At 44.3% G+C, this 14281-nt stretch overlaps 1 protein-coding gene across 2 annotated transcripts in view; it reads left to right on the forward strand.

The window, feature by feature from the left end:
• The window catches only part of JADE1 (jade family PHD finger 1), a 52194-nt gene that overhangs the window by 33821 nt on the left and 4092 nt on the right, over positions 1-14281 (forward strand). For both annotated transcript variants that reach the window (XM_080929309.1, XM_080929310.1), the window contains exons 7-10: positions 1942-2109; positions 3087-3203; positions 6107-6628; positions 11427-11544. In XM_080929309.1, coding sequence (XP_080785435.1) covers positions 1942-2109; positions 3087-3203; positions 6107-6628; positions 11427-11544 — 925 coding nt within the window. The remainder of the gene's footprint in view (positions 1-1941; positions 2110-3086; positions 3204-6106; positions 6629-11426; positions 11545-14281) is intronic.

The following is a 14281-nucleotide window of genomic DNA, read 5'->3' on the forward strand; positions in this document are numbered from 1 at the left end:
AAGTTGCTTGGGTGACCTGAGCTTTGTGTTTTATTATTGTTCTTTGAAACATCTCTGGCTGGCCTGTAACTCAGTGTACTGAGCAGAATAGCCTCCAACTGAGATAATAGATAATCCTCCTGCCTCTGCCTCTTGAGTGCTGAGATCACACATGTTCACTGTCATACTCTGGAGATCTGGATTATCCTTTTCTCTATAATTTGCCTCTAGGGCTTTGTACAACGCTAAGACTTCCCCAGCTGCGGCCCTGTCTCAGCTCATCTGCACAGGGAATCTGGAGACAGGCCATAATGTCTTGCTGTAGTCCATTTTGTATGTGGACTTTGTGGTCCAGAGGGTATCTTGCCTTGGAGGCCCTGTGCTGGTGTGTGTGACGGCACTGCCATTGTTGGTGCTGCCTCTCATTTACCCAGTGACCCCTGTAGTCTTCTGACATTTGCTCTGCTACAAGATTCTGCTTGAAATCCAGTTGTGCTCTGTGCTTCAGAAATGTGTAAGCTGCCATCAGGCTGCATGCCAACGCCTTAGCATGCAGGTGGCAGAGTTGGCTTCTGCTTCTGCTCTTGACAATTCACGTTCATTTTACTTTTGGTGAGAGTCTTCATGGTTCATTTTTGAGGCATATTTTATTAGGGTAGATGTGTCTTTTCAGTAAATGAGATTCTCGCTTCAAAACCAACTCTGGAATGCTTTGGTGTTTGAAGCCTTCCTGGTAGGTACTGTTTAGATCTGGTACGAACATGGCTTTGCCGGTAGACTGTTGACAGTGGCTCTTGGTGGCCTTGCAGCATTCTCAGGGCTATGGTGTTACTATTTCTTTGCTGTGTTCTGCTTTATCCTGTGCTTTCCTTCTTGTGTCCCAGGTTTTCAGATTTCATGGTGGCTGTAGAAATAGAGCCAGGTTCCTGTGACTTCCTGACTTCCAGTTCATTTAAGGATAAAGTTGTGAACCGTCTGGGTTTTAAAGGGCTCCTGGTACCACTGTGGGTTTGTTTATTTACTCCCCTTGTTGAAACATTTGCCTTTTCTTTCTTTAAACCAGCATAATGACTTCAGTTGTAAAAGCCTTAATTTCTGCAGTTTGTGCTGTCTTGTGTAATTTTGCCAACTTGTGCAAAACAGGCTTTGTTTTAAACATCAGCGAAAGAAACCAAATTTTCATTTTGAAGTGTCTTGTTTTTCTGTGGCTGTGTGTTCACGTGGACGCTGTTGGACCCCAGTGGGTGGAATGTGTCCAGCTTGAGCAACAAAGCTCCTCAGTTGGTTGCCCAGCCTTTATCACCTTGCCAGTCTGATGTCTTTGGTGCTTGTTTGCACCTTAGATCTGTGTCACGCCCATCATGGAGGTTAAGAGAGGTCTGGTGGACCCTCTTGAAGCCTTGCAGCCAGCTTGGAGCATCTGCTGCTTAGTGGTTGGAAACTTGATGTGGATGGGTCTCTTCTGCACCACATCAACACTTGTTATTTTAGAATTTTCTCTTACGTTCTCGGGACTGCCTGTGCTGAATAAACATGTAGTGTGTCTTTGGAGCTCACGCACATGGGTGCTTGGGGAAAATACGCCAGTATTTTCTTAGGGGTTAGGATCGCAGTTAGGTGGATATAGGCATGTGTACTTTGTGGTTCTATAAAAATCCTTATAGATTGTTTTTCAGTTTATAAATAGGGGTTGGGAGATGCCTCACACTAAGCACTGATGGCTCTTCAAGAAAAAAAAGGCTTAATTTCTAGGGCCCCATTGACAGCCGGCTATAATTCTAGTTCCAGGGCATCCAGAACCCGATTTGACCTCTGTGGCTGCATATACCTGGCACAGGCATATATAGAAGCAAGACACCCCTACACACGAATAAATAAACAAATAATAAAGTAAACAGACAAAGATCAAATAGGAAACATCTTTTTTTTTCCTTCCCTGGTTGATATATTGTGGTCTTACAGGCTTGCTATGGAATCCTCAAGGTTCCAGAAGGCAGCTGGCTGTGCCGTACCTGTGCCCTGGGAGTTCAGCCAAAATGTTTGCTGTGTCCCAAGAAAGGTGGAGCTATGAAGCCTACCCGCAGCGGAACCAAGTGGGTCCATGTCAGCTGTGCCCTGTGGATCCCTGAGGTAAGCCTGCTTTCTGATAGCACCTTAGTTGAGACGGTCCTGGTTTTCAGCTGGAGTTGACAGGTGGTTGGGAGTCACTCACAGGCAGCAGTAGAGCTGCTGGGTCCTACACATCTGTCCCCAAGCTGATCCTGAGCAGTGTGGGTCTGTGGAGGGGCTTCCTGGAGGCAGCAGTGGCCTGGGCTACAGTTGGTGGTGTCCACAAATCACCCCACCTTTTCATTTCTGCAAACCCTCATAGTTGACAGCACTCACAGGACCAGGCCTGGCTCCTCCACGGCTCTGTCCTGAGGGTAGTCATTCGCCATCCCTTCCAGTTTGTGTTTGGCAAACTACATGTGCAGCACCACAGTGCCCTAGGTCACACTTCTGTGCGTCTATTTAAATCCTTACTTAGCCTCAACCTTGTTAATTTCAGGTCTGCTCTAATTTATTTTCACTTCCAGACCTTAACTAATTCAATTTGCATGGCTTGTAATGAGAATATCATTTGTCATTCAAATTTCAATATTTTTGGTGTGTGATTTGCTGCACTTTTTTCCTCCAGAGGAAAATTGCTTGGGTATGATTTACAAGGAAGTTTCACTGGACCTTTTGGTTTAGTATTAACCAGTTTGCAGTTCAATGTTACATATTTATCTTGCTAGATTTTTACTTTTAATATAGTTATATGTTCTGATGCAATATTATTAAATATAGTTTATTTCTTTGCTCATTCTATTTATTATTTAAACATCTTTATAATGGGATTTTTTTTTGTCCTGACGAATTCTTGTTAATCTAGAGTCTTGATATGCTGTGTTACAGTAAGATAGATGTCTATGCTATCAGATACCTGAAAGAAGTGAAAACTTGGAGACAAGTTTTTATACACTGGCAAGCTGGTACCAGTGGAGGCTGATCTCTGGGCCCTGGGGCTATCCTCTGGTCTGTGTTACGTTCTCATTAACTGTGTCGTGGCTATTTTGGATCTTTAGGTAAGCATTGGCAGCCCTGAGAAGATGGAGCCCATCACGAAGGTCTCTCACATTCCCAGCAGTCGGTGGGCGCTTGTGTGCAGCCTCTGCAATGAGAAGTTTGGGGCCTGCATACAGGTAACAATGGCTCAGTAAAGGTGGCTTTGTTCTCCTCCACTGTGGTAGGGAGCAGGATGTGCAAGGGCTGTAAACAGCATCGGACGGTTAGGAGAGGGAAGGTTGTCTGGAAATTGGTCTGGGTTTGGAGGCAGTTTCAATTTGTCTGGCTTAAGCCTAGTAGAGTCCTCTTCTTTCCACAAGCAGACATTCCTGTTAAGAGCCCGAGTCTTACATACTCTTGGCTGTGGCACTTGAGTTGTCTAGTCTTCCACTATAGCCACACACAGGCCAAAAGTCCTCTGGGGTGTTGGGCAGGTTGATGCTTTTCCACTGGGAGGAAGAGTTAGGCTCTCTCTGGAGAGAGCTCGCACATACTGCTGCTCTAGTGAACCATCAAGCACGTAAAAAGCTGATTGCATTTGCATGTTCAGGTACAGGTAAGTGTAGAAAGTCACGAGGTAGGCCGAATTAATGGGAAAATGGTGTCTGTGTGTTGTTTGTTTCATTTCTGGGACTCACGTTGATATCTGGTCTGTTATGATTTGAGGCCTAGAATGCTGTGTTGAATGAAGGTCAGTTCAGACTGGCATGGACCTCAGTAGGCCCCAAATTCTTAGTCAGGTTTTTGTTGAAGTCTGGTGGGCAGAAACAATATTGGACAGCTTCTTTCAATGTAGAGAATACAACAGGCACAGGCATGACTTGACAAGTGTGGTCCTAGCTTTAAACAGAATTCATTTGGTGGAATGGAATATGCTATATTTTGGTTGAGCAGGGATTCCTTGAGTAAGGTGCCGATGCCAGTGACTGGTGTTATAGTCTCTCCCTTCCCCTCCCCTCCCTTCCCCCTCCCCTCCTCTCCCTTCCCCTCCCCTCCCCTTTTTTCCTTTCCTCCCCTTTTGGTTTTTGAAGACAAGGAAGGTTTCTCTTTAACTGGCTATCATGGAACTCAGAGACACACCCTCCTCTGCCTCCCTAGTGCTGGCATTTAAAGGTGGGCTCTTCTCATTTTCCTAACAAGCCCAAAGTGGTTTTACTTTTCACCATTACTGTTTCTGTTGCTGTTCAGGCATCTAAAACATTAATGAAAATATCATGGCAGGCACTGGGCAGCTGAGAGTTGGCCTTGGGGCTCTTAAAGTTGAGATTTTTGTTGTTGTTATTGTTAGCAGAATCTGTTGAAAACTAAAATGAATTATGAATTTGGGCAAAAGAAATGGGGAGAGGTCAAAAAGGGTTTGAGTGTCTGGTATGTGTGCAGTCCACACACAGTAACTGCCTGTGTTAGCTGCTCTGAGCACATCAACCCTGCTCCTTAATTGATGTTTCATGGGATGCAAATGGAGAGACACCATAAGGACATTCCTGTTGCTGTTGACCTCTTCCAGAGTATAAATTTCAAGAACGGGCCAAGGAAGGCAGATGACTTTTCATATCTTCACAAAATAGATTGATTTTTATTAAAAGAATTCCTCTCTGAAATGTCTGCAGCTGGGAAGACTGGTTTATGTCTCTGTAACATCTGTTTGCTGAGTCAACCCGAATAGGAAAGCCCAGAGGAAGGCCATTTGGCATCTTTTCAAAGTCCTGCATAAACACTCTCTGCAGTTTCTCTGTACGGTTAGCAGGCCTGGGTGAGGTGAAGTTGGAGGCAGGCACAGATTGCGCTTCAGTCATCTGCTCCCATTTACTTCCCGCTTGGCTTCCTGCTGCTGGGGAGAAAGCCGTGTGTCTTCATGATAGTGTTCAGGTGTGTCTGCGTGTGTTCTGCCACCAGAGCTGATTTCACATGTTTCTTGTAATTGAGGTTATTTATAAAGGTACAGATTAATCATGTGAATATACTTTAGGTGATTGGAATTTGGGGTGATGAAGGGCTCAAGTTTTATAGCAAAGGATTAAATTGTGGCTAACTCTGAGTTGTATCTTAAATGATCAAGTGAAGAGTGAGGAAACCCAACTCCAGTATCTACTCTCTGTGGTTATGTGATGGCAGCGTCTGTTGAATGAATTTTAATTAAGCTTTCAGCTGGCCTGGAGCACAAGCTCCTTGGTTGTCTGTGAAGCCCTGGCATGCCCCAGGGATCCTTTGGCCTCACACAATACAGTTGCTTTTAAGGGACTGGCTTCAGCCTCCAAGAGGTACCTCTTTCTAGGGATTTGCTCAGTGAGATCAGACGGGAGAAGTTAATCACTTTGCTCCTGCTGGCCAGAGGCTTGTGTCTGGATCAAAGGCACTAAATTGTAGCCCTGTGCAGTCGGGGAGTGAGCAAGGTGTTCAGTGCATCTTGATGAGGCCTGGCCTGTGTGTTGACTTCCCTGGGGCCCACAGGAAGTGATCCTCTGATGCAGTGGTGATTCTGGACCAGCAGGGAGACCTTTCTCCATCCTTCCTGAACTGGGTTCTTAGCTCATTCTACCTTCCTCTGGTGTGATCCCTGGATGCTACTTCCAGGAAGTCTGCTTGTATTTACATACCTGAGTTGGGACCTTTTCCAGTTTGGGGGTTGCACTGAGGATTCACAGTCTTTTTAAGCTGATCAGGAACGTGTGTATTGAGGAGATTGCTGTTCACATATTTTATAAAACTGAGTTCAAGTCTTTGAGAACTAAATTACTTTGTATGTAGAGCTCACGATGTTGGAGAGTGTTACCTTACCCTGCAGGAGCCAGTTGTACAGCCTTCCCTGCCCCGGCTTTGAGAGTTCTGTGCTGTGACTGTTTCAAGCAAGTTATAGTTTGGGCTCTGAAAGCTTTACCCTGCATTGTTCCCTGATATCCCTGGCCTTACTTCCCTTCAGACTTGTTCATCTTTGTCAAGCTTTTCTGTCTCAGTGAATGTTCCTTTGTCATATAGGGTGGCCAGCAGTGGGGGCTCTTTTTGCCACTGCTCTGTAACTGTCTCCATGTATTCTTTGCAGTGCTCTGTAAAGAACTGCCGGACAGCCTTCCATGTGACTTGTGCTTTTGACCGTGGCCTGGAGATGAAGACCATATTGGCAGAGAATGATGAAGTCAAATTCAAGTCCTACTGCCCAAAGCACAGCTCACACAGGAAACCTGAGGAGAGCCAGGGTGAAGGAGCAGCCCAGGAGAATGGGGACCCCAAGTGTTCTCCCCAGAGCCCTATGGAGCCCTTTGGTAATCTGGAGCAGAAACAAGAGGAGGCCCACCGGGTGAGTGTTCGCAAGCAGAAGCTGCAGCAGCTGGAGGATGAGTTCTACACCTTTGTCAACCTGCTGGATGTGGCCCGGACCCTGCGACTGCCTGAGGAAGTGGTGGATTTTCTGTACCAGTACTGGAAGTTGAAGAGGAAGATCAACTTCAACAAGCCCCTCATCACCCCAAAGAAAGACGAAGAGGACAATCTAGCCAAGCGGGAGCAGGATGTCTTGTTTAGGAGGCTGCAGCTGTTCACGCACCTGCGGCAGGACCTGGAGAGGGTAATGATTGACACTGACACCTTATAATGACTTAGAGAAGAAGATGTAAAGAGGCGGGTACTTGCCTTGAGATGATAGCCAGTCATTACTCTCAGATCCTTGTACACACTACAGCATGAGGTCGTGTTGGTTGAACATATTTACGGGCTGGTAAACTCACTGCAGTGTGCAAGGCTGCCAGTGTGTGATTATCTCTCCCATTAATCTTTGCTGTTCTGCAAGATCAGATGGGGTGTACCTTCATCCCCCATTCCCTTTTCCTTGTAGAGCTGGAGGGAACTGAGCACCAGGAACATGACCAAGGGCTTGGCTCAGCAATTGTTTTGAGAACTGGGGTGTATCTGAATTATGGGGGATAGGACAGCAGTAAGGAAATTCCTTGTTCAACCTGGGGAGACATTTCCTAGGTGCCGGGGAAGGGCTCATTAGAGAGAGCTAAGCACTGCCTCCCATTGGCTCATCTTTGCTTCTAGGCTAATTCACAGGGGCATTCCCAGCTCTGTTGTAGAGCAGCACAGGCTCTGGGTGCTGATGTGTGTGCATGGACTTAACACACACCTATTACAGAAGACAGCCTTGGCAGTGAGGTGCTAAGTCATCACAGAGGTTGTGTACATATAGTATAGTATGCGCTTGTGTGTGCGTGCTTCCCTCTACGGGTTATGTCTGCCTGTGGGTGTGATCCCTAGTGCACAGGGCATTGGGTCTGTCTGTGGAGCCCTTAGCAATCTCAGTACACTACATACACATACACATACACACACGAGTTCATCACACTCCTGGGTTGCTGATTAAGTGGCTGATGGCTGCCTGGAGTCTCAGCTGCTGACATTCCCCTCAGCTGTTTGCTGCTTGGTGCCTCCCCCACTCTCCATTACCTCTGGAGTCCCAGTCTGGACCTTCTTTCCTGCTGCAGGAATAATTAGGAGTGGACTGTCCTCCCCAGGGTCTCCAACTCCCGTAGGTGGTTTTTGACCAAGGCTTGCTAATTGGGAATGTGTCTTCAGCACCTTCCACACCTACTCCCCTGACTGCTAGCTACCTATTAAATTCATTAGTGTGGAGGAGATACTATGCAAGTTGTCTGGCCTGAAGCAGCCTGTGCCGAAAGGCACCCATGTGGCCTGAAATGGCTAATGCACATCTCCCTCAAGCCCCTCACTTATTAGAGAGGAGTGCTTCATCACCTGCTTGGCAACAGAATCTGACTCATCGATGATTTGAAATGAGAGTGTGGGCAAGGAGAGTGCAAATGTACTTGGCCAAAAGGATCGGTTTTCACAGAGGCTTTTGTACCACCTTGTTAGAGATGGTGTAGTCATGCGAGTATTTCTAAGTGCTCATTAGAGGCCCTTTTAGTGCATCGTCTAACGCTGGCTCCTTGTGATGTGTCCCTTCTAGACCATGTTAGGAGTCTCTGTAAGGTGGTGGGTGTTAGGCTAAGGGGAGGTGGGAGCAGGTTGGTGAGGCTCTCACACGCCCCCTGGTGGTCAGTTCAAAGAACCACATGCACTTGTGATGTGCAACTGAGGAGAAAGGCATTCAGGGTAAATAAATGAGTATTATGGTGAGAAGCCACTATCCTAACCCAACAACTGCTGTAATTGGGTGCATGGAGTCAGATAGTCCTTGGGAGGGAAGGCGAGAAGACTCATGTTTTGACTGTGTTTGTTTCACAATCACCACAGAATAAAAGTGTAGAAAATGCTTGTGGTGTATTAACTCTTTTTCTGTATTTAAGTTACTGGGACTAACATATACTTATAATTAAATTCTAAACTTTTTTGGAGTCGTCATTTTGCTTATAAGTAGAATAATGCCGACGATGCATAAGGGAATAAGTCAGGATTTGTGTGCACGAGTGCCTGTGTGTGTGTGGGTGGCATCACTTAACATTTATTATTAAAAAGTCTAAAGTTTTAATGTATTCAGAGTCAGTTTTAAATGGGTTTATTTATAATGACAAGTTATGTTTTCCTCCTCTGTCATGAGTGCTGTCTGAAAGCTGGTCTATGCCAGGCCCTGGAGAGTTGTATAGTGCTTTGCAATTATAAACAAGTGTATCAGACCGAGGGCTTATCAGGGCAGGAATTACAAAAGAAAAGATTCAAAGTTACGATTAACTTGTTTTCTCAATAAGTTAGAGATCTGCCTGTTTTTATGAAATACGGGCACATGATAGGCACTGGAACCAGTAGGTACAGGTGACTGGAGTGGAGGCATGTGGTCATTCCTGAACAAGTGAGTAGCACTCCTCACGAGTGCAGGTGACTCAGTGATTGTTAATTGCTCTTTCTGGCAAATTAACACCTTCCAGGCCTTGCACACCTGGGTACCAGTTCTGGACTAGAAAGCTACATGATAGGAGTAGACATCAGGCTCTAAAAGGAGATGGTTGGTGATGGTGAGTGGCACTTCAGGTTCCGGAGGCTGTCATCTCACTCTGGGATTCCTTGCTACCTCACTGGAGTACTGGCTTGGATAAAGGCGTCCTTCTGCATTCCCTGTAGTTGTATGGAAAGGCTCCGAAAGTGCCGGGGGACAGTCCTATGCATTTGTCACTCAGTGGAACAGAACCTTTTGAAAACTCAGTGAGACCTCAGCTCTCCCCTGAACAAAAACGCATGTGAGGCTTTAGTGTGGCAGGGTGCTAGGGTTCAGAAAACCCACTGCAGCTCTTCCTGTTCTGCTGGTTGTTCTCAGGATGCAACAGTAACATTCTGCAAACTTTAAAAGTGCAAACTGGAGTGGGGATCATCATTATTTCTGTTCGTCAACTTGCTGTAAGGGGAAAGTAGACTTGGATTTAGCCTGGTGTCAGGACAAGGCATGTTAGGTTTGGTGTCTACTGCTGGTTGAATTGGGGAATTTGGTTGAGTGCTCAAGCTCTCTGGGCAGCGACCATGTCTAGATTTCTGCCAAGAATTCCTTTTTTGTTTTGTTTTGTTTACTTTGGGGTATTCAGCTCTACAGTGGTCAGCCAGAGCTGGAGCAATTAGGCCTTACAGATCACAACTGGAAATTATGGTCTTTTTGCTTAGGTCAATGGAAAGTTTATTTTCCCCCTCCCCCCTACTAAGGGGCTATGGTAAAGCCTTTCCTGGCATAGAAGCCACCAAAGTTGAGATTCCCTGCCTTCCCTGTTTATTTTCATGGTCAAGGTTGAGGTATCTTCTCACCTGAGTTGAATGTGAGCATAAACTGTAATGCCTATTTCATGTTTTCAAAAATCAGATTCTTCCTGGGAAACTGGCCTACGTGTGCTATCAAAGGTTTGAATTTGTGATGAGGCTTTAGGTCTGATCTTTCTTTGTTTCTGAGTTTCCATCCATTATCTCATCTGGGTGGAATACTTATCAAAGAGAAAATTCTGTTAGTTACATCCAGCTCCAAGTTGGTTAGGGTTTCTTTAAACCTACTTCCTTGCCTGGGATTGTGGCTGTTAGGCAGACCCAATGACACTATGTTTAACTCAGAGTTTAAGGATTGTGATTTTCTTTTAAATCTATTACTAATCAAAGCCAATTCTAGTAGTATTAATAAATGATTAATGCAGAAATAGAGACAGGAAGACCCTGATAGTGAATCATTAGGGTCAGCAAAGCCTGGTAGTGTTTCCCTTCATGGCCCATGTCCTCAGAGGTTCCAGCCTTGAGCACAGCTGGGATTGTGAGGGTGGAGAAAGGTCTGAAGACTGAGAGGGGATAATCTGCACTAGCCAGTGTGCAAAACTCCATGGCTTATGCCAGAAAAGCAGCTGGTGACCTTAGAACTTGCACTTAACAGTAGCATACAAGAAAGACTGCTCAAAAGAAGGATGTATTTTTAGCATGCCATTGATGATAGCCAGTGGGGAGCATGTAGTCATTTTCTACTTATGCTACTGCCACTGAGGTGGTTGAGGTTTTATGGGCATCTTCTTGAAGAAAGGTTTAACTGTTCAGTGGTGGGCTGCACCTTTTCTGTCCATGCAATCTAGGACCAAGGACCAGTGGTGTTTAGTGCCTTAGGTCTTTAATTTTGTATATAGTGATGACTGGTACCTTTAAGAGAAGGGAATATTGATTGACTCTGGAAGCCTAGAGTACTGACCACAAACTAATAGATGTTTATATGATTTAAAGATGTCTTAGTACAGATCGAGTGGGGGAATCTCTGCACTTGGTCTTTTGTTACAGATGAACTGGAATGAGAATGAGGTTAGTAGCATTTCTAAACTGATGATCCATAACTCCAAAGATTTGCTGGGGATGCTGGGACAGTTCCCAGGCATTTGCACCCCTCACTGGAATATGCTATTAGGGCTGGCTATTTGCAAAGTTGTGCCCAGTGGACCAAGCAGCTCATTTGATCTTCCAGAGGACTATGCAGGGGTTCCTCTTATGCCATTGACTTGAAGATGCTTGATACAAGCGTGCAGGGAGGTTGCTTCATAACTGCTCAAACCATTGACAATAAAATTTCTGGGAAGATACTGTTGGATGGTAAGCGGAGCTCTGTGGCACAAGGCAGTGAGCCCTGATTAGACAGCGGGGCCTCTACACTGCAGACTGGTAGGGAGTAATGGGCCTCTCCCTATCTCTGCCACTCCCCTGGTGTCACTTTTTGGCTACTGCAGACCTGAGGGAGTAAACAAGCAGAATCCTAGTGGTAGGGTAAACTGCTTAAAGCATGTTTTGATTTCAAATGTCTGTCAAGGCCCTAGTAGGGCCAGCATGTCTCAGGTAAAGGAGAAATGAAAGCACTGAAGTATCGTTACTGTATTGCTCACTTAGAATCTTTATTCTCTACATTCTAGGTTCGGAACCTCACTTACATGGTGACCCGCAGGGAAAAGATTAAACGGTCTGTGTGCAAAGTCCAGGAACAGATTTTCAATCTTTGCACTAAGCTCATGGAGCAAGAAAAAGTTTCAGGTATGCATAAAGCCCTAGAAGGGCACAATGTAGGGCAGGGGTTTGTCGCCTTGACACTACTGTTGAGGGAAAACAGTTGTTCTTTCAATCAGTCCTGTAGAAAGTTTTCAGTAGCACAGCTGTTTATATTCAGGGAACATCTTTAAACATTAAAGGCATTTTATTAGAGGGAAGGAATGGAATTTGGCATCAAATAGACTTTGGGACCTGTAGTAGCTCCCTAATGACCAAGTAGGAAGCAGTCATAGACCTTACTTTCTCTCTCCAATTTCATGTAAAGTGGGAATGTTAATCTCAGGCTACCTCTTGTAAGTATCAGGATATTGAAATGAAAACAAATTGTAGCATATCTCAGAGCTCTTGATAAACATGGCCATAGCTACAAGGTGTGAATTCATGCTCTTAACTTTTGGATCAACCAAACATTGTAAATACACGTTAAGGCTACTTACCACATCCACTCATTTTCTAACATTCATGGTGGACTTCTGAAGGTATGGATCAGATGGAATTCTGAGTGCGCTGTGCATCTATTATTAATTATCTTCTATTTACATTGTTCTAGCCAGCCCAAAAGGAAGATAAATATGGGAATAAGCCTCCTCTACTCTGGAGAGTGTCAGTTATTAATGTTGGACAGTGTTTTACTCTGGGATTCATAAGATCTTCCTATGAATTCATAGGATTCATAGTCTGGTGTAGAATTATGACCTCTAAAATGTGTGTTTAGCACCAATGTTTCGTGATAATAGGCCCCAGAAAGTAGAAGGGGTAAGATTTCATGGAGGAAGTTGGTCCTGGGAGAAGTCAGGGAGCGGTGGAGAAGGATGAGTGGCTTTGAAGTTCCAGCTGCACACTCTTGGCACTTGCTTGTGTGGAGTCATAGTTCATTCGCTCTTCCCTTTCTGATCTTTGTGGATCTTTTTCTCTAGATAATTATGGCATGCAAAAATGGTAGAGATAACCTGGTTAGCGGAGCACACTAAAAAGACTGGGGGTGGGGGTGGGCTCAGTAAAACTCTTCAAGTGCCTCACACTTCCAGTAAGAACTTAGATGTGTTCTTGCTGAAATTATTTTTCAGAGGAACCAAGTGTCTTATTATCTGGAACTTAAAAACTTCAGTTTTCCAAGTAGCGTCATTGGTTAAAGATAATGAAGTTTATATTCTTTGTCTCTCTGTTCATTCTTCTGTTGGATGCTGGTGGTGTCTGTGATGGTTGATGTAGTATACGGACAGAGTTCTGCCAGTTGAAGCTTTTTGTACTTTGCTAAGGAGTCAACGATTGATCCATACAGGAGGACTTGTAATTTTTTTTTTTAAATGGGTATCCCAGGCAGATGATTGCATCATGGCTGAGTGAGATTCTCTTCACAAGGTTAGGATGTATTTTGGGTTATAGAATTGTAATGTGGACTCATCCAGAAGTCCTGCTGCTGGTGAGCATGGTGGCTTATGCCTGTATTCTAAGCATTCTGGGGGCTGAAGTAGGAGGAGTGCCAAAATTTCAGTCAGCTGGACTAAGTTACAAGTTCTAAGTCACCCTAGGCTACAGAATGAGACCTTGTTTTAAAAAAACAAAAACAAATTCAGAAAAGAGAAACAAATCTTCCCTTCATTTTGAGATGAACAGAAATTACAACCAGTTGAAAAGATTTCATTCTGTGGGGTGGTAGAAACGCAGCTGAAGCTCCCAAGGGTGGCTTTTCTTTCTTTCTCATTTCTGAACTGTGATGTTTAGTCTTCTGATTTTAAACACACTTTCAAGGGACATGCCCATGACTTTACATGTGTCCTTTAGAGTTCATGGCTCAAACTGTTGTGATTCTATGAACTAGTAGGGTCATTCTGTGGACTGAGAGCATCTTCAGTGGAAATTTATGGGAGGTCTATTATTAGATATTTTTGAGCTACTTGGCAGATAGAACTTCATCTTTGTTTGCTTTGGGTATTTCCACAAAAACATTAAAAAATGCACTTCACATGACATAAAGATCGACTCCAGTGATTGTTTTCTGAGAAAGCAGGCATTTTCAGATGAACAGCTTGTAAAAAGGACCTCGAGTGTGTTGCTGTTAAGGTCTTGTGGGTTGTAAGATCTTATGAGGGTTCCTGTAGGACACAATGGAACTGAACTTCACATCTTTAGAGTGGACAAAACTGCTTTTGTGTAGTTGGTCTTTGAGACTCTTATAGAACCATGGTCCTTATGAATTTACCAGCAGTTTTCAGACCAGGGTTATAAAGTTTATTAGTGAGTATAAAACACTTGGTGGGTGTGACTAACATACATGACAGATGTGGAATAGACAAGGTGTGCTAGGCTGGAGAGTGGTTAAGAGTATTTGGCTGTGTGAGTATTCCAGAGGCTCTTTGATTCCCAACACCCATAGCAGCTCATAACACTATTATAATAGAGGATCTGATCCCTCTTCTGGCTTCCACAGGCACTGTACCTCATGTACTACAGTCATACATGCAGGCAAAACACCCTATACATTAAATAAAAAAATAATTAAAATAACAGGAACTGTCAGTTTCTAATTAGATGAGACTTGATATTCATAAATTCATAAAATATAAGCTTTTACTAGGCTAAGCTATGAAACTTGTTTTGATTTGCATAAGAGACTGATTTAACAACTTGGATGACACATTGAACCCCATAAATTTTCAGTGAATGAACTTTTTTTTCATATTACATGTCTAGAATTATTGTGAACACTTACCTTTATTCA

This window comes from Micromys minutus, assembly GCF_963924665.1.
Source record: "Micromys minutus genome assembly, chromosome: 15".
In the NCBI taxonomy this organism is placed as follows: domain Eukaryota; kingdom Metazoa; phylum Chordata; class Mammalia; order Rodentia; family Muridae; genus Micromys; species Micromys minutus.